Source organism: Hyla sarda, chromosome 6 (assembly GCF_029499605.1).
Source record: "Hyla sarda isolate aHylSar1 chromosome 6, aHylSar1.hap1, whole genome shotgun sequence".
Classification (NCBI taxonomy): Eukaryota; Metazoa; Chordata; class Amphibia; order Anura; family Hylidae; genus Hyla; species Hyla sarda.
In genome coordinates, this window is record NC_079194.1 from 256,797,687 (window position 1) to 256,817,891 (window position 20,205).

The 20,205-nt window shown below is 42.8% G+C and overlaps 1 protein-coding gene across 1 annotated transcript in view; it reads right to left on the minus strand.

Annotated features, from left to right (window-relative positions):
* Positions 1-20,205, minus strand: part of ATG2A (autophagy related 2A) — a 157,625-nt gene that overhangs the window by 56,873 nt on the left and 80,547 nt on the right. Inside the window, exons 24-26 of the mRNA XM_056527047.1 lie at positions 18,785-18,891; positions 16,299-16,391; positions 15,784-15,854 (exon numbers count right to left, since the gene is read on the minus strand). Of these exons, the coding sequence (XP_056383022.1) occupies positions 15,784-15,854; positions 16,299-16,391; positions 18,785-18,891 (271 nt within the window). The remainder of the gene's footprint in view (positions 1-15,783; positions 15,855-16,298; positions 16,392-18,784; positions 18,892-20,205) is intronic.

The following is a 20,205-nucleotide window of genomic DNA, read 5'->3' on the forward strand; positions in this document are numbered from 1 at the left end:
GTACTACCTGTAATGGGGGGTCTAATTTGGGGGTACTACCTGCCTAATGATACATTTTGATAATTTTTCATAATTCATATTTTTATTACCATATTTCATAATTCTAAACCCCCTTAAGGACCAGAACATTTTTTGCACATCTTACCACTGTCACTTTAAGCATTAATAACTTTGAGATGCTTTTACTTATGAATTTGATTCCGAGATGTTTTTTCGTGACAAATTCTACTTTACTCAGTGATTGGCAACCCGTGTGCCTCCAGCTGTTGCTAAACTACAACTCCCAGCATGCATGGTCTTTTAGTGCATGCTGAGAGTTATAGTTTTGCAACAGCTGGAGGAACACGGGTTGGGAAACACTGAGTTAGGAAAACGACAATGCTTTCCAACCAGTGTGCCTCCAGTTGTTGCCAAACTACAACTCCAAGCATGCCCAGACAGTCCGGGCATGCTGGGAGTTGTAGTTTTGCAACATCTGGAAGAGCACAGATTGGAGACCACTGCACAGTGGTCTCCAAACTGTGGCCCTCCAGATGTTGCAAAACTACAACTCCCAGCATGCCCAGACAGCCAAAGGCTGTCTGGGCATGCTGGGAGTTGTAGTTTTAAAACTCCTAGAAGCAGCAGTGAAGATCACATTACAGCGATCTTCACTGCTGCGTCTGATGCCACAGCTGCCTCCTCCACTTGTGCCTGCCGCCGGTCCTGGTCCCAGGTATGTGCCGCGCTCCCCCCCCCCCCCCGCATCACTCATCTTCCCCCGCTCTGCCCGCCTTCTAGGGACGGACAGACCGAGGGAAATAAACTTTCCCCCAGTCAGCTGAGACACTGTAATTGGTCCACAGATGGTCCGGGGGGGGGGGGGGCTTGCAGAAGTTGTCTCCTGCTGGTAACAGCGGGACTTCTGCCAGTTAACCCATGCGATGCCGCGTATCGCCGGGTTAACTGAATGCCTTTTATAAACGGCGGAATGCGTGAAGGACCAGCCCAATCGGCCGTTTATATAAAGCATTCTGCGGGAAGGGGTTAGTTGAGTTATTACCGTACGACAAAGTGCTCCACCAATCAGAGGCTGAGCAGTGCTATTGGCTGTCTGGGCATGCTGGGAGTTGTAATTATGTGAAACCATATTCAAATGCGGCTCTTCATACATTTGGGGCACCTTACTCAAAGATATTTTTGTTTCTCACTGACATATAAAACACTGATTTATAATAAATTTCCTACTTTGTCTATTATAACAATAATTACAACTATTGGAATATTTGTCAAATAAAAATGTTTATTCATCTTTTCCAGTGTTCATACATACAGGTTGGTGGTGAATACCCATAGTATACTGGTGATGATGTTAATGACACCTTTAATCTCGGGGATATTGACAATGAGGATGGCAACGGTGACCCGTCCCAGGAACTGTCTGACCGAGTTAATATAGTCCATCGGTCCGGTGATGCTGGTCACTATCCCCCTTGGCATAACCCACGCCAGAAGCTGGAGTGTGATGGCGATCCAGGTGAGCCTGTCACCGATGAAGCCGATCCAGCTGATGGCGGTGGGGTTACAGATCACGTAAAGAAGCTCTATAGTGCTGCTGGTGTAAATCCAGGTCACCATCTCATTGACTGGGTTCATCCAGGCAAGCAGGGAACTGCTGGTGATGGTGGGGATCCAGAATACCAAGTCAGTGGTGGTGTCTATCCAGGACAGCAGGTTACTGATGGTACTAGCAAACGAGATCAGATCGTCAACAGCATCTATGAACCGGTCCAGCAGGTTGTTATTGATGGGGATATAGCATAGCAGGCAGATGATCATGTCACCATAAGTGCTGATCCAGCCAAGATAGTTTTTGATGATGGCCGCCCCGCTCTGCAGGTTGTTGGTAATGGAATCCCAGCTGATCGCGTCGTTGCTGGCAGTGGTGTCATTACTCCCCAGGGCAGGGGTGATCTTTCTGATCCTGGTCCTGGTCCAGATGGGACACTTCATGTCGCTGCTGGCAGAGGTTTGATTACTCACCAGGACAGGGGTGATCTTTCTGATCCTGGTCCTCGTCCAGATGGGACACTTCATGTCGCTGCTGGTAGTATTCAAGCTGGGCAGATCTCTGATGGTAGCGTTCTGCCCTTGCAGGTGGCTGGAGGTGATATTACGGCTCGGTTGATTGCTGGTGATTTCAAACCAGAAACTCGGGCCGGTGGTGAAGAGGGAACCCAGGAGGATGGTAACTGTCCAGCACATGCTACAGGCCAAATTGACCTCTTCCCTGCTGATGTGGTCCCCTCGAATCATGATAAAATAAAATAAAAAGCGCAAGGAAACAATCTAGAAACACTAGTGCTCGCTAGAGTGCAGTCCTCAGAGTAAGGCCTCTGGGGCTCTGCACCTCTTTTTCCAGCTATCACCATTTGTGAAGTCACATGTGTGATGTCATACGGAATGTCACTGCTCTGAGGACAGGTGTAGACATGGACATTTACATCCATTTGTTTTATAGGGTGAAATAAGCTTTTTATTATTAAATAAAGATATAGAAAACGCTGGGTGTAGGGTGTTTTTTTGGGGGGTCGGTGACTTTATACGGAGGACTGGGTATTTGGGTGGGAAGGAACGTCACTTTATTACATAGAAGACAAACAAATATAAATACAAATATTAATAAAATTCTGACAAAAAGTCCAACGTTATCTACAGATTTGGGTATTCTGGCAGGAGGATTCCTCATTTTTGAGAATAGGAGGAAAGTGATGGTGGGGGAAGAATACACAGCTCCCGGATTGATCAGAACTCTACAGCTCTGCTTCATTGGGAGTAGTCACCTGCACCCCAACCCCCATGTTTCTTTTTTCCCCCTTTATATTGCAACTTATTCCTTCTACATATATACCTACAAATGCCAAAAGCGTAACACATTGTAACCCCGACACCAAATAAAGTACAAATCGATGAAAATATATATTTTTTTATTAATAAAAGAACATGATTCTAAAAATGTACATAATAGACGGAATAAAATAAATAAATATCAATATATGTTAAAAAATGTGGCTGCAAATAATGGCTACAGGAACGGTATTTATATAATAGTGACCCAATAGAAAAGGAATAACACACCTGTCCAAATAGTAAGCCGCTGGGTCGGAAGTGACGTTGGACACCACGGCACTCGTGTGATGGAGCACGCAACGCGAATTCACATTATAAAGCGTGTGCGGACACGAAAACATGGCCACAGTCACTCATACTGCGCATGCGTGCACAAAAAAATTCTAGGGGGAAAGACAAGCTTCCCCAAAATGGCTGCAGATCGCTGCTAATAGAAGGATATACAAAATAAGCTGAACATCGGACCCAGGGCTAAATAATACAAAGAATGAAAATATATAGTGGGAGAACTGACTGTGGACTGTGAAGGCAATAACATGGCTATAAATAATGCATATACATTTGAGATAATAGCAATAATGATTATAATAATCCGGGGCAAAATAAAAGCATTAAAAAAATGACAAGGATGTGATCATATGCATAATGGTAAAACAAATAAATAGTGCATGCAACATTTACAAAAATGAGAAAAATATTTTTGTAAAAATATATATTTATAGAAGTGTATAAATGAATATCGATTAGTGTGCAGGAATGATGTATACTAAAACCAAATGGATAGGAGCAGTGCCTGCAGAGTGCAAGAATATATAGAGCATGCAATACAATACATACATATACAAAAGATATAAAAAGTGCAGAGATATAGTGCATATGGTACAATGCATATTTATATGTGGTGTCCCGGTACCGCATCCTATGCGGTCCCTTTATGTGTATGGGTCCCCATAGCCAGAGTCCCTAGGACGTAGGGGTCCATGTTGTATAGTCTACCCCTTGTCACCTCTATTCCATCTAGTAAACCAGTAACTTATGCAAGGTTTATGTAAATATAGTTATATAAATGTAAATAAATGGTTAATTACCTGCGCGTAGCGTACCAGGACCTGCGGGTCACGTGACTGGGTAAACTCTATGGCATTTCTGTTTGAGGACCTGTGGAGGTCCCTATGACGTATGCAATCCCATCATTCTGAGTACAAGTGAATGACAGGTATTCGGACCAATCAGATTCACCCCGCCCCTGCCCATATAAGGGAGCGGCGGACATTATTCGCTCTCTTGTTCCTGGATCTGCGCAGCAATTCTCGCAGTGAGTTAGGCCTGAGCTTTGCGGCAACAGCTGATCAATGTATCAACCCCCAGACACTCTGCAGCATCACCGGACCTAATCTAACCCCTAAATCCGGACGGATCTACAATATCTACCCTAAATTCAGAGACTTTCTAAATACCTCAAGGTCCGCAACAACTGTCAGTCACTGAGCAATATAAGGACTGTTCTATTAGACTGTTACTGTGCCTTGGATGTACCGTTAGCACTTAAGTAAAGTTGTTCAAGTTAAATTTCCTTGTGGACCTTCAGTCATTTCATGCACCTATCGTTACTGGGAAGGGCGGCGATAGGCCGGAGAATTACCTCAGCATACAAGCCCTCAGCCTGGCATCACGAACTATAGGGTTAACATTAACCCCTCATATACCGATACAACATCCCCACTACCATACACCCCCCAAGGGCTACCACATATATACAAAACATGCATAATATAAAAGGATCCTGCATGTCAGAGGTAGAGTGACCATGTGTCCCGGATCGCCCGGGACAGTCCCGCATTTGGAGAGTCTGTCCCGGGTTACAGTCACCCTCATTCCGGGACAATGCAGTGTCCCGGAATGATCTGAGCCCGTGAGCCGCCGACCGCTGCTGTGCTGTGACAGTCACTTCCTTATACTATGCTATCGCCGAATCAGATCGGCATCGCATAGTACTGTCCAGTGTGTGTGGCTCCTCACCTGCCTTGCTGCACGCAGTGCGCGGCCGAGTCACGTGACGACGGTGACGTCAGCCGGAGCTGGGATCTCTACTGTGCGGCGCCTACTGTAACTGTCTGTACTAATCCAGCGGCCGTTATCAGCATTAAAGAGGACAAAATGTAAGTTTAACTTTTTAATGGATGTCTGCCTATTCTTTCCTTTGTGTTCAGGGCAGCAAATATTTATTGCTTAGAAAGTTGGAATTGTAAAACGTGTAGTAAATTAGTTACTACATGGAATTAAAGGAAGGAAATGGAATGTAAGATTAAAAAAAAGATAAATGGAGAGAGGCTCAGGCAACATATAAGCAATGGGGCAAGTCTGGAATATTGTTTTTGGCATTAGGAAAAAATAAATAAAGGTGCTTTGAACTGAAAAATGCACAGGCAGATATGTTTTTGCCAGTCTCGCGTATAAGTTTGACGAAATGCACTTGTGAAAGTAAGTGTCTCTGAATGGCAGTTAGGAAATGTGGTCACCCTAGTCAGAGGCCATATGTCCAGCAGAGGTGAGTGGATTAGGCATGTTAGGGTCTCATCCGACAAGAGGCCCCCACCGCGTGGTGGATGGGGACACTTTTTGATCAAAAAGTGCGGTAAGAGCCTCTATTTTTTGACCAAGAGAGCTGCTGCTGCAACCTTCTTTTTTTTTGTATACTTTATATACATACAACTGAAATTATATTGTTCATAAAATGGTGTAAATCTCTTTTATTGATAAATTCTTTGATAAATTTTGCACAAATATAGAACCCCCCCCCCCCCCCCGGCTCTACCGTGCACTCCTTCTCTACCTCCATGGCACTGCTCACATAGCTAGAAGTGCTGGAGCAGCAGTGTGCGCCGAACAAAACTCTGCACAAAAAAAATCAGTTTTTGCCAAAATTTTGGCGCAAAAAGTATCGAACACATTTTCAAAGAGCTTTGTGCCGCGATTTACACCGTTCACGTCAGTTTTGTAAAAGTGGGCGTGTCCACTTATATTTTCTGCTTTACATGATATTTTCAAAGGGGTGAGAGTTTACATCAAAAATTTCACACCAGAAATCACAGAAATTGTGTTGTAGTTTTACTGTTTTTGTTTTTTTTTTCTTTGTTTTTTGGGGGAAAAGGTGTTATTTAAGTAATTATAAAAAAGTAAAAGAAACAATTATTATTGAAAAATGGTATTAAAAATTTTTTTTATATTTTTTTATTTTTTTCTTGGTCACTGCACCTGCACTCACATTTAAGCTCAGAAATGTTTTATTTATGCAGTTATCACTGGGCACTAGTAACCATGGAATATTTTGTGAGATGTTTGCACCAGAATTTTCTGGGATGTAAAATTTGGCGCAAAAAAAAAAAAAAAAATCCAATATGGCTGCAAAAATTTATTTGGGGTGCGAAAATGAATTTTCACATATTTTCAAAGCAGCACAAGAGACCTTTGAAAAAAAGGTGTGAATAATATCGCTGGAACAGAAATGACATTAGTTTTTGAGAATCTCCCCCAGAATGTCTGGGTTTAAAAAATATGTAACTTTGCTGAACAATCTGTCCCCTTAACTTTATATCAGTGTTTACCAACCAGAATGTCTCCAAGTGTTGCAAAACTTGGCATGCTGGGAGTTGCAGTTTTGCAAAAGCTGGAGGTACCCTGATTGGTAAACACTGTGTACATGTACCAGAGCTGAGTGTGTTATCATGTACATATAGCAGAAATTAGTGTGCGACATGTGTATGGAGCAGAGCTGAATGTGTGATTATGTATAAGCATGACCACGCACACACTCAACTCTGCTACATACACCTGATCACTCACTCAGCTCTGCTGCATTTACCAAATCACACACTCAGCTCTGCTACATATACACAATCACACACTCAGCTCTGCTGCATTTACACAATCACACACTCAGCTCTACTGCATTTACACAATCACACACTCAGCTCTGCTGCATTTACACAACACTCAGCTCTGCTGCATTTACACAATCACACACAGCTTTGCTACATACACCTGATCACACACTCCGCTCTGCTGCATATAAACAATCACACACTCAGCTCCTGCTACATATACACACACTCACACTCAGCTCTACTACATATATACACAATCACACACATACATTGGGGGAAATGTATCATTTTTGTAGGTACAAGTTTTTTGTAGATTGTTTTGGTTGGTCTAAATTTGGTGCAATTGCAAGGCACTTGATAAATTTTGTGCAAAGTTCTAAATCTCCACACAGTTCTATTTGTACACCTGAGCTGCACCTCACAGGAAAAGTGGACGTAGGGATTTTGTTCTATTGCTTTGAGGTTCGGATTCCATTGAGGTTTTTTGATCACCAGCAAAAACTCCAGAAAAACTGTCACAGCTTTTTCCTGTGTTTTTTCAGTTTTTCTTGCGTTCTTTTATTGCGTTTTTGCTGGTGTGTGGAAACAATCATTTTTGCATCCTGTGGCATTTTTTTTTTACTGCCTTCAGTTACCACTCCATGGGTCGGATGCAGAGCGCCCAGTCCACAGAGTGTAAGGAGGTGAGGAGTGATATATATATATATATAGCATATACAGGGTGCACAGCATCACTACTTACCTACGCCAGCTGTATAGAATACTGGGGTGCATAGTGTACCCATGTATACCATTCAGGAGCCCAGCAAGGAAAGAGTATTGTTCGTGACGCCAGGCTGAGGGCTTGTATGCTGAGGTAATTCTCCGGCCTATCGCCGCTCTTCCCAGTAACGATAGGTGCATGCATAAAATGACTGAAGGTCCACAAGGTAGTTGAACTTGGATAAACTTTACTTAAAGACTTGTGGTACATCCAATGAACAGTGACAGTCTCATTAATACAGTCTCCATACACTTCAGTGACTGACAGTTGTTGCGGACCTTGACTTTTGTTATAAGTCTTACAATTTAGGGTAATTTACGAAGATCTGTCCGGATTTAGGGGTTAGATACGGTCCGGTGATGTTGCAGAGTGCTTAGGGATTGATTACACTCACAGGCTCGGGCCTAACTCACTGATGACAGCAGCGCAGATCCTTCTCTGTCAACCGCCCACAAGGAAAAAGAGAGAGAGTAATGGCCGCCGCTCCCTTATATGGGCAAGGCCGTTTTGGATTGGTCCAAGTCAGCTGTCACTCACCGTTACATAGCCTGATGGGTAAACACCTGACTTCCTCCAAAGGTCCTTGAACTACAAACCATAGAGTCTTTGAAACGCATCACGTGACCCACAGGTCCTGCGACGCTAACTAGGTAAGTACACCTACTATATAAATATATACATTAAATTTAAATAATTTTAATTACAAAAGGGGTGACAAGGGGCTAGATAAGGATGAGGACCCCACCTACACCTAGGGACTCTGACTTTGGGGACCTCACCACAAGGCAGCGGATGCAATCCGGTGCCGGGGCACCACAAACCCCCTTACTTAAAATAAGTCGACCCGACGCCTGTCCCCTAAGGCAGAGGAACTAGGACAGACTTAAGCAGGATCTCTAACTAGACAGAATCTACATACTGACAAACTTTTATACACATTAGGTTAAAAACCCCTTAAGGACTGAGGGGTTTTCGGTTTTTGCACTTTCGTTTTTTCCTCCTCACCTTTTAAAAATCATAACCCTTTCAATTTTGCACCTAAAAATCCATATGATGGCTTATTTTTTGCGCCACCAATTCTACTTTGCAGTGAAAAAAAAATAATTGTGCGACGAAATTGAAAAAAAAAACGCCATTTTGTAACTTTTGGGGGCTTCCGTTTCTATGCAGTACATTTTTCAGTTATAATGACATATGATCTTTACTCTGTAGGTCCATACGATTAAAAGGATACCCTACTTATATCGGTCTGATTTTGTCGTACTTCTCGAAAAAATCATAACTACAAGCACGGAAATTTATACGTTTAAAATTGTCATCTTCTGACCTGACCCCTATAACAACTTTTTTATTTTTCTGCGTATGGGGTGGTGATCTGCCGCGGTACAATTTTTGTATTGATTGGACTTTTTGATCGCTTTTTATTCATTTTTTCATGATATAAAAAGCGACCAAAAACATGTTATTTTGGACTTTGGAATTTTTTTTGCGCTTACGCCATTGATCGTGCGGTTTAATTAATGATATATTTTTATAGTTCGGACATTTACACACGCGGTGGTACCACATGTTTATTTTTATTTACACAGTTTTTTTTATGGGAAAAGGGGGGTGATTTGAACTTTTATTAAAGAAGGGGTTAAATGACCTTTGTTAACTCCCATAGGGAGCGATAGCACTGCACAGACTGATCTCCTATGCTGATCCCTGCAGAGCCATAGCTCTGCACGGATCAGCGAGATAGGGGCTCGATTACTCAAGCCTGTGGTTCAGGCTTGGAGCAATCAAACCCCGATCGGACGCCGCGGGCACAGGTAAGGAGACCTCCTCCTGCGCCCCAGCTGATCGGCCTGACTGAGCTGCCGGGAAGCGTTTACTTTCGTTTTCAGACGCGGCGGTCAACTTTGATCGCCGCGTCTGAAGGGTTAACAGCGCGCGGCACAACGATCGGTGTTGCACGCTGTTAGCCCAGGGTCCCGGCTATGATTAGCAGCCAGGACCGACCCGGTGCGATGCGGTGTCACGGCGTGACCCCGTTTTTCACACCAGGAGCGGGCTCAGGACGTACAGGTACATCCTAAGTCCTTAAGGGGTTAAACCTACTAGACATTTTCTAGGCATTTTAAACATTTTGTAGACTAGTAATCCTACTAGACATCTAAGAAGGCTTCTAAGACATTTATGAAGTTATCTAAGCAATTATAAAGCTATCTAAATAATTATGAAGCTAGCTAGACCTTTAGTTTCTAGCTTCTAAACATTTTTATTAAGCTTACTATACATTTTAAAGCTTACTAGACACTTAGGCAGCTATCTATCATGTAGTTTCTAGCTCCTGAGACATTTTATTAGCTCTCTACACATCTTTATAAGGCTAACTAAACACTAGCACAGCTGTTTATACCTTTAGTTTCAAGCTGACTAAACAATTTTATTATCTCACACATTTTATTCGCCAACAATTAGTTTCCTGCTAGTACACATAAGGTATACAGGCTAGGCGGAAGCTAGGTCACAGTAAGATTGGCAGCTAGGGTCTATCGGCTACACTATACTTACCCCTAGAGCACTTCACATAACCTACCTAGGTTACTTTAAGAATTACGTGTTTCATTTGTTAGCTCGCAAGAGCACCTACAGGCCAGGTAGAGCATCTCACAAACGCAAAGAAGGAGAAGAAGAAGTGTAATCTAACAGTGGCAGCAATTGAATTTCAATAGGCTACAATCCCTAAAGTGTTTACTTAAGTGAGATATTTACTTTGGTGTATGTACTAGAGAAACTTGAAGTAGTACATTTAAGTCAGTTAGTTAAAGGGGTACTCCGGTGGTCAACGTGTTTTTCCGTTTTTGACTTACCCTATTTGTTTTGTTTAATTTCTATTCTTGTTGTTCAGGCAACTATATTTCCGGTCTTTGTTGTCTTTTTATCCTGCACTTTATTTTCCTATATTTGCTTCCATTTCCTGTTTCTTGCTGTGGTGAAGACTACAAATCCCAGCATGCCGCATGCCTTGCTGGTTTGGGGCAGCTCTTTTTTTTTTTTTGCCCTTTACTCACCCTACTATTTTTCCGGGTCAGCCCCCTTATACACAGCACACTAATATAAATCAGCCCTGGTTGGGATACACTGGCATACACACACAAAAGGGACTACAACTCCCAGCATGTGTCATTCAGGAGTCTTCAGTCTGTGGTATAACACCAGCATGCTGCCTCTGTAGTCTCCTGGGGGTTGTAGTTCACCACACCTCTGTAGGGCATACACCTGTGTTTTCCAACCAGGGTGCCTCCAGGTGTTGCAAAACTACTACTACCAGCATGCCCGGACAGCCAAAAGCTGTCTGGGCATGCTGGGAGTTGTAGTTTTGATACAGCTGAAGACACCCTGGTTGGGAAACAATGCACTTTGTTTGTAATATACTGAATAGGCTAGGCCAGTGTTTCCCAATCAATGTGCCTCCAGCTGTTGCAAAACTACAACTCCCAGCATGCTCAAAGGCTGTCAGGGAATGCTGGGAGTTGAAGTTTTACAACAGCTGGAGGCACACTGGTTTGGAAACACTGGTGTAATATGATGTGTATGCTGAATAGGCTAGGACAGTGTTTCCCAACCAGTGTGCCTCCAGCTGTTGCAAAACTACAATTCCCAGCATGCCCAAAGTCTGTCCAGGCATGCTGGGAGTTGTAGTTTTGATACAGCTGGAGGCAGACTGGTTTGTAAACACTAGCATACACACACATAACAGGGACTACAACTCCCAGCATGTGTCATTCAGGAGTCGCCGCCCCCCCCCCCCCCTTCACAAATAGAAATCATCCCCAGTCCGAGATCTATTCCCCTGCAGTCTATACATCCCCAGCCCGTGCACCTTGTTATCCCTTCACATACATCTTCTCTGTCTTCTTTCAGTGCAGACCTGCGTCCTCATAAGAAAAAGCAGGGGGAGGGGGAGATGAGGAGCTGTGTAGGAGCTTCTTGCTCTCATGCACACATGTGACCACCTGGAGGGGGAGAGGAGGGGGCGTGGCCTATTTCTCATGCAGTTTTGAAAGAACAGAGAAAAAAACAAAACATGACATCTTGTCCACAGCCTAATCCTAACCTGTGGACAAGAGTCAGAGATCCAACACAGAACTTCTTGGCCCACAAACGGGTAAGAAAAAAAAGACACATGCTACACAAACATATAATACATGTCAATTGCAAAAAACATGAATATTAAAAGAAGATGCAATATAGCCAAAAATCTTAACCACCGGAGTACCCCTTTAAGGACCAGGCCAATTTTATTTTTGCAATTTAGTTTTTTCCTCCTCGCCTTCTAAAATCCGTAACTCTTTCATATTTCCATCTACAGACCCATATAAGGGCTTTTTTTTTTACGTGACCAATTGTACTTTGTAATGAAACCTCTGATTTTACCATGAAATGTACAGAGAACCCAAAAAAATATTTTTTTAGGGAGGAAATTTGAATGAAAACCACAATTTTGCACATTTTGGAGGGTTTCGTTTACACACTGTACACTTTACAGTAAAATGACACGTGTTCTTTATTCTGTGGGTCAATACGATTACAATGATACTCATGGCTAGATACTTTTATATTTTTGTACCGCTTAAAAAAAATCTAAAACTTTTTGTACAAAATCAGTAAACCAAAACCGCCCTATTTTGACCACCTATAACTTTTCCGTATATAGGGCAGTATGAGGGCTCATTTTTTGCGCCATCATCTGAACTTTTTATCGATACCACATTTGCATATATAAAACTTTTATATGATTTTTTATTAATTTTTTTTAAATAAAATGTGACAAAAAAGCAGGATTTTTGGACTTAAATTTTTAACGTTTATGCTGTTCACCGTACGGGATCATTAGCATTATATTTTGATAGTTCAGACATTTACGCACGCGGCGATCCCAAATTTGTTTATAAAAAGGAGATTTTTTGTACTCACCGTAAAAATCTCTTTCTCGTAGCCTTCATTGTGGAACACCTAACTGATGGGTATATGCTCTTGCCACTAGGAGGCGCTGACACTAGAAAAAAGAAAAGTCGGCGCCTCCCTGGCAGGATATACCCGCCCACCTGCAGTGAGGCAACCAGTTTAGTCACAAAGCAGTAGGAGAAGCTCACGAGGAAGTACGTCCGAAGGACCCTAGAAAGGAATCCCGGAGAACCCAAGAAAACATAAAGACAAAGAAATGGGTGGGTGCGGTGTCCCCCAATGAAGGCTACGAGAAAGAGATTTTACGGTGAGTACAAAAAAATCTCCTTTTCTCGGTTGCTCTTCATTGGGGGACACCTAACTGATGGGACATACCAAAGCAGTCCCCTAGGGTGGGAAAAAAAACAAACAACCACCAGCGAAAGGGAGACAGTCCCAAGACCGAATTCGCATGTCCGCAAGGCCTGCGGACGAGCCCCCAGGTCAAAGACACACCGGCCCCAGAAAAAGAGCTCCCGGAAGGACTCCCATTCAAGGAGATGGACCAGGACTCAAAAGAAAGGTCCATCCTCTGTAGAGACCCAAGACACCCGGGTCATATAGAGAGACAAGAAACCCTAGGAAAAAAGGGGAAACCGCTGTCCACGAAAAAACTACCCTGGCGAAAAAACGGCCATAAGGAGTGAAGGAGTGCAGAACAGAAATACTGCCCGACGAATGGGATAGCGGAGGAGTCGGGGGCCGGGCCGCTACAATTGACCAAAATCTGAACCATCACCAAGGCTGAAGGAAACGGAAAGCCGCCAGAAAAGAAGGCACACCGCAGCCACGCAGGACAGGGCCCCATAAGGGGACCAACAGTAATAGACCAGACCTAAGAGACATCCCGTCAGAACGGGAATGGAGGGAGAACCAATGAGAACCCAGCTGGATTCCCAGGGTCTGAGTATAGGAAAGGTCACTCCAGAAGACTGCAGCGTAACCGCAGTACGCCTGACACATACAAAAGGGTAGGAAGGACACACCCCTTCCAGGGAGAGCCCTAGGCTGAGCTGAAGGCACACTGGTTGCAAAACACTTGAAAATGTATTACTTAACTTAGTGTTTCCAAACCAGTGTGCCTGCAGTTGTTGCAAAACTACAACTCCCAGCATGCCCAGACTGCCCAGGCATGCTGGAAGTTGTAGTTCGGCAATATCTGAAGGATCAGTTGCCGAACTACAACTTCCAGCATGCTTGGGCAGTCTGGTATGCTGGGATTTGTAGTTTTGCACCATCTGGAGGTCCACAGTATAATGGTCTCCAATCTGTGCTCTTCCAGATGTTACAGAACTACAACTCCCAGCATGCCTGGACAGACTGAGCATGCTGAGATTTGTAGTTTTGCAACATCTGGAAGAGCACAGATTGGAGATCATTATACAGCCAAAGGCTGTCTGGGCATGCTGGGAGTTGCAGATTTCAAACTCCCAGAGGCAGCGGTGAGATTGCTTTACGGCGATCTCACTGCTGCCAATGAAGATGCCGCCCTGCTGCTGCAAACTCACCGCGGGGACGCACCACCGCTGGGACCGCCGCTCGCGCCGGGACCGCTCGGGACACCGCATGGCCAGGTAAGTGACGCAGGGGGACGGGTAAGGGACACTTAGCAGAGCGGTGTGTGTCCCGATCCCCGTGATCGGGACTCACACACCGCGCTGCTATCAGCTAGTCAGATTTGACTAGCTGATAGCAGCGATCGCTGGGGGGCGGGGGGGAGGGATGAAACCCCCCGTGGTCGCATGGTAAGATAGCCACCATCTTACCGGGCGCTGCGGGATGCAGCGAGTAGTGGCAAAAGTGTTCATGACGTACCTGACACCTTCCCACTCATGACATACAGGTATGTCATAGGTCGGGAAGGGGTTAAAGGGGTATTCCAGGAAAAAACTTTTTTCTTTTTCTTCTATCAACTGGCTCCAGAAAGTTAAACAGATTTGTAAATTACTTCTATTAAAAAATCTTAATGCTTCCAACAATTACCAGCTGCTGAAGTTGAGTTGTTCTTTTCTGTCTGACAACCGTTCTCTCTGCTGACATCTCTGTTTGTCTCAGGAACTGCACAGAGTAGTTTGCTATGGGGATTTGCTTCTAAACTGTGTGGTTCCCGAGACAGGTGTCATCAGAGAGGACTTAGAAAAGAACAACTCAATTTCAGCAGCTCATAAGTACTGAAAGGATTTTTTTAATAGAAGTAATTTACAAATCTGTTTAACTTTCTGGAGCTAGTTGATATATAAAAAAGTTTTTTCCTGGATAACCCCTTTAAGGTTAAACTTGATGGACTTTTGTCATTTATTACAACCTTACAAACGATAAAACCTTTAGTGCAGAAAGGCAACTGTGCTGACCACTAAGACAGTGTGGACCTGTCAGCTCTCAAGAAATGGCAGCTCAAAAAAGAAAAAAAATAATAATGCTGTAGATGGAATAAATTGATAATTTTGCAACACCATTCCCACACTGTGATACTGCCAGCAACCTAATAAAAAAGTGGAATGGTAACACACATTTGTCATTTTATTCACACATTTCCAGTAGAATGACACAACACAGAGCTATTATTTCATATAGAATAGACGTATATGCTGACAGGTCGTCCTAGGTAAAGTTCACATATTTTAACATAAGTATTCTCTACAGCGCAAAAAAAAAAAAAAAAATCACTGAACGCCCTAATTCTTAAGTCAAGGACGAGACAGATACCTATAATGACTAAAAGGTACGAAAAGTAAATGAATTTATAAAACATTTGCAATTACTTCCAGCCTAGTCTTGCAGTTTCCTTTTCATGCAAGAGGAATGCAGTTTATAGTCTTTAAATAAAACCATGGCCCTCATTTACTATCATCAACATGTTTTGTCGGGTTGTGCGCCAGATTCTGTCGCATTGTTCCAGAAATTCTGTCTGTGCCAGAATTTGCACCAGAATTGAAAAAACCCTGACTAACTCTCCATTTTGCTAAGAAAACCTGAAAAGGGGGCGTGGCTGCCAGGAAATGGGCGTGGTCTCCGAAAAGGGGCGTATTCCCGACATTTTCACAAAAACCCAACATATTTACTAAGGTTTCCACATTAAATGTGGTGGATTTGAGCTGAGGAAAACCAGACGGATCAGAGCATGTGTAAAAAAAAGCAAAGTGTAGGGAAAGTGGAAAATGTAGGGAAACCTTAGTAAATACCGTGGGAAATAAATTTCCACTTTCATTATCGTGGTGTGTTGAGTAGATGACTGCACAAATATTTCCATACCTCTCTTTAAATCTGTAATCTCGGCTTCACATTTATCTGACAGATAAAGAGCAGAATCATCTAAAATAAATCTAGAAGAGAGAAAAAAATTATGAGAAAAAAAAGAACAAACATGGTTCGGGGAGCGATAACAATTGCGAGATAAAAGCAAATTCTGTAGGGTGGCACTATATGAGGAAGAGAGGGTGTCTCCCCTCCCCGGCATGAGCTATATGTTGTGGATTGCTTATGGATGCTTGCTGTGGTGCTGGATATCTGGATGTAACATGCAGCTTTTGCTACATCCACATGTTCCTTCAGCACTAAACACACTAAATTATCTGAAAAGCAGGAAAGATTCTAGTCACGCGCTGATCTAGGAAGTTGAGATGACCAAGTGCCTATGATATTCTCTACTCTCTCCTGCTAAAATAGTGAGATATAAAGGGGGATTGGTATAAGCGAATGGCAACAAACAGCGGCTGTACATCTACCCATGTTATCTGGTAACAAATTCAGATTTTTACAGAACTCACCTGAGAAGGAAGGTTGAGGTGTCCACTACTATGTTGCTGGATAGCGTAAATGTTTCAGCCGTAAGGAGGACTCTGACGGGGAGGTAGAGTGGTCTGACAATAGAAAGTATATGAGATTTAGGCCCTGTGTTACAACACTGTTTTCCCGTAAAAACCCTTTAAGGCCTGAAAAAGAATCTGTCAGATGCAATTGACATGTGAAATTGCTGATACTGTAAGGTAGCCGTTAGGGCAAGGAGGACATCCCATATATCTGTCTGTTCTTCCATGGCTTAAAGGAGAGATCATGAAAAAAAACGTATTCCCTAGCCGCAAGATAAGTTTTAGATTGCAGGGGGTCCGAGTGCTGGGAGAGCCGTTCAGTTATCCTTGGCTTTCCCATAGAGATATATGGAGGGTGCGTGGCGGCCCCCACTTTGGGCTGGGGTAGTGACATGCCACTCCAGGAGATTGTGGGGGGCCCCAGCATTTGGACCCCCTGCAATCTAAAACTTATCCCCTATCCTGTTTTTTTCCCATGAGACTACTCCTTTAAGGCCATAAAGCCTTTTATGTTTTTTTTATTTATTTTATTGATGGCTTATCAAATATCTGATTGGTGGGATCCAACTCTGTGCACCTCTTGACTATCAGCAGATTTAGGGTCTATTCACACGTTAAGTATTCGCAGGATTTGAAGCTGTATTCAGTTTACATTGAAATCTGCAGCAGAAAATCCTGCGCATCAAATCTGCGCAGAATATTGTACGTGTGACTAGACCATCAAGGAGCCAATTTGTTAACCTCCTACCAGGGCACAGCTCTATATGGTGGATAGCAGCTGTATCTAGTAATGCAGTCTTATTCACTTCACTGAGATGCAATACCAGGTGCAGTTGGTACTAAGGGTATAGCACTATGCCAGGAAAAATATAAAAGAGATTGCTGTGTTCAGATACCCACTTATCTGATGAATAGGATAAGAATAGGTCAAGAATAAGAAAAAGTGTGCTTAAAAACCCCCTTAAGCTGGGTTCAAATGGCCAAAAATGTCAGCACATTTGAATAATCCAGCGGGCACTAGGGACATTCAGAAATACACTGCAATGCATTTCCAAGCGGCATCCACAGAAAGAATAGCCAAGTCTGTTCTTTCTGTGGATGCCGGAATCAAAATTTTTGCTGCAGAGACATCTGCTGCAGAAATTTCACCGTGTGTAGTGCAACAAAATCCTATTGAAATAAATGGGACTCTGCTGCAGCTGAATATTCAGGCGGAATTCCGCTCACACATTTCGCCGTGTAAACATAGTCTTAAGGTCCCAACTTTAAAATGAGATACAGTCATGTACTACCAACAAACTAATCTCTGGTGCCAAGTGCCAAATGCATTTCCAAGCCTCTGGAGTGCTGAGGGCTGGAACACCTTCTAGTTCCCCTTCCCATCCCTATTATTGCTTGATTGACAGTCAGGGCTCATCTTCCAGCACTGAGCCCTGTTTCCAATCTTGTTCCTGCTCTTTGCATACAAAGTGGCTTCTGGGTGGCTGTCAATCAAGCAGGTAACGTGAGGAGGTGGCACTTTGAACATGAAATGAAGCTGACAGTTACTCTTTAAAGAGGACCTGTGCATGTATGCATAATACACACCACCTTAACTGTATAATACCAACCATTACTTAAAATTAAGTTCACCCCCTTCTGACAGATTCCCTGAATTATTAAATTATAAACCCTCATATTCCGGGAACAGGAAAGCGCACAAGAAACTGTTAAAAGCTCTGTAATCTGGGCACCCTAAGCTATTTAATAGTTATGAAATGTTATTTGTTTTGGGGTTGGCCGCAAGTCCTCTTTAAATGGACACTGTTATTAAAATAAATTTTTGCTACTGCACTCCTTATGGTAAATAAAAAAATACTTGTTTAAAACTTGTACTTTGTTTAAAAAAAATGAAGTTTTCTATGTTTTATTTGTGTTTAAAAAAGCTGCCACTAGGTGTTTCCCTACTTGTCCAGAACACATTTCCCCCCCATCTCTTGCACAGATTTGGACTACTGCTGGCCTGGCAGAAGTCCAAAATCAAGAATTGCAGTCTGGAGTGCTGAGGGGTGTGTGTGCAGCCTTAGCCAATCATAGCTCATCTCAAGCTGAACTGCATTGGGCTTTGTGCAGCAGAGTGAGGGAGGAAGTTCTCCCCTGTATGGCTTCAGATGATGTCACAGCCTGCGGGCTAATGCCCCTTCCCAGTCTGTGAATCTGACTGAGCAAAAAATACAGAGCAAGATCAAGGTAGAAAACTAAAAAAGAATAAAAAATAAAGACTGTGGGTGGTTTATCATGATGGGGGCAGTGAACTGAGAGGATTATAAAATGTAAAAAGATCATGACAGGTACTCTTTAAATCACAAATATGGGTATTCTAGCTCTGTTTTGCATGGAACTATAATATGGAATGCACCAAGATGTTTTGGGTGAATGGAGAATAAACACTTGAACTGAATTACCTATAATCCACGGCACAGCTAAAGAGATGGATGTGCAGTATAGTGATGACAGCTGGGGGTCTGTAGCCTAAAATGGGATCATCAACTACATCCAGAAAATCCATGATCTGAGGTGAGAGAAGAAAATTAAAAAAGAGAATGCAAAATAAACCTAGGACTACATGGCAACATGGGTCATGTTTCAGAAAATGGCACACACATCAGAACAACAAAATATTTCTACAATTTGTCTGTAGAGAAAAAATCAGCAAAATTGCAGAAAGGTTTAAGGTCAATGCGGACATCGTTGTGTGCAACTTACGACCTATGATTAAAAATCCATAAAGGGTACGTCCACATGTATCACATCTGATATTGCATGCAACATATTTAGCAGTATGAAATCCCTATCACATATGGTACTAAACTAGCACCAAAATGTGCAGGCGCTACATGCCAAGGGTCGGTTGGAGAGCACCTGGCCCACAGATTGTAAGAAGTTAAAGGGGTACTCCACTGGAAAAAAATTTTTTTAAATCATCTGGTGCCAGAAAGTAAAATCGATTTGTTAATTACTTCTATTCAAAAATCTTAATCCTTCCAGCACTTATCAGCTGCTGTATTTTCCAGAGGAAGTTCTTTTCTTTTTGACTTTCCTTTCTGTCTGACCACAGTGCTCTCAGAGTAGGAGAAAATCCCCATAGGAAACCTATCCTTCTCCAGACAGTTCCTAAATTGGACAGAGGTGTTAACAGAGAGCAATGTGGTCTGATAGAAAGGAAATTCAAAAAGAAAAGAACTTCCTTTGGAAAATACAGCAGCTGATAAGTACTGGAAATAGAAGTAATTTACAAATCTGTTTAACTTTCTGGCACCAGTTGATTAAAATATATTTTTTTCCAGTTGGGTACCCCTTTAAGTGGCAATGCATAGCATTACCACTTACCTCCACCAGCCGTACACTAAATAGTGGTGCACAGCGCACTGCTGTTTACTTTACAGGAGCCAATCTCCCTTTTTTTTTTACTTTGAATGGGGTTTCCTGCTCAAGAGCAGCCTGTCTGATTTGGCATACCTCTTGAGCTTGGCCAGTGGCTATACAGTCTTGGGTCTAGCAGTGGCATAAACTGTGGATTTTATTGAAAGACGGAGGCTAATATTATGCTATTCTTTCTTTTAATATAGTTCACAGCAGCAAGGGTTAAAACACAGAAAAAAGTGAAGAAAGCTTTAGCACAACCAAACATATGGTAGTCCTGTAACAGCCAATCCGTGTAGATCCTAGGTCACAAAACCACCAAACTCCAACTGCAAATCCTCTTTCTTGCTGCTCACAGCTGAAGGACGTACTCTCTGTCTTTTCTAATATATATATTAGGGGAGATTTATCAAAAACTGTGCAGAGGAAGAATGGTGCAGTTGCCCATAGCAACCAATCAGAT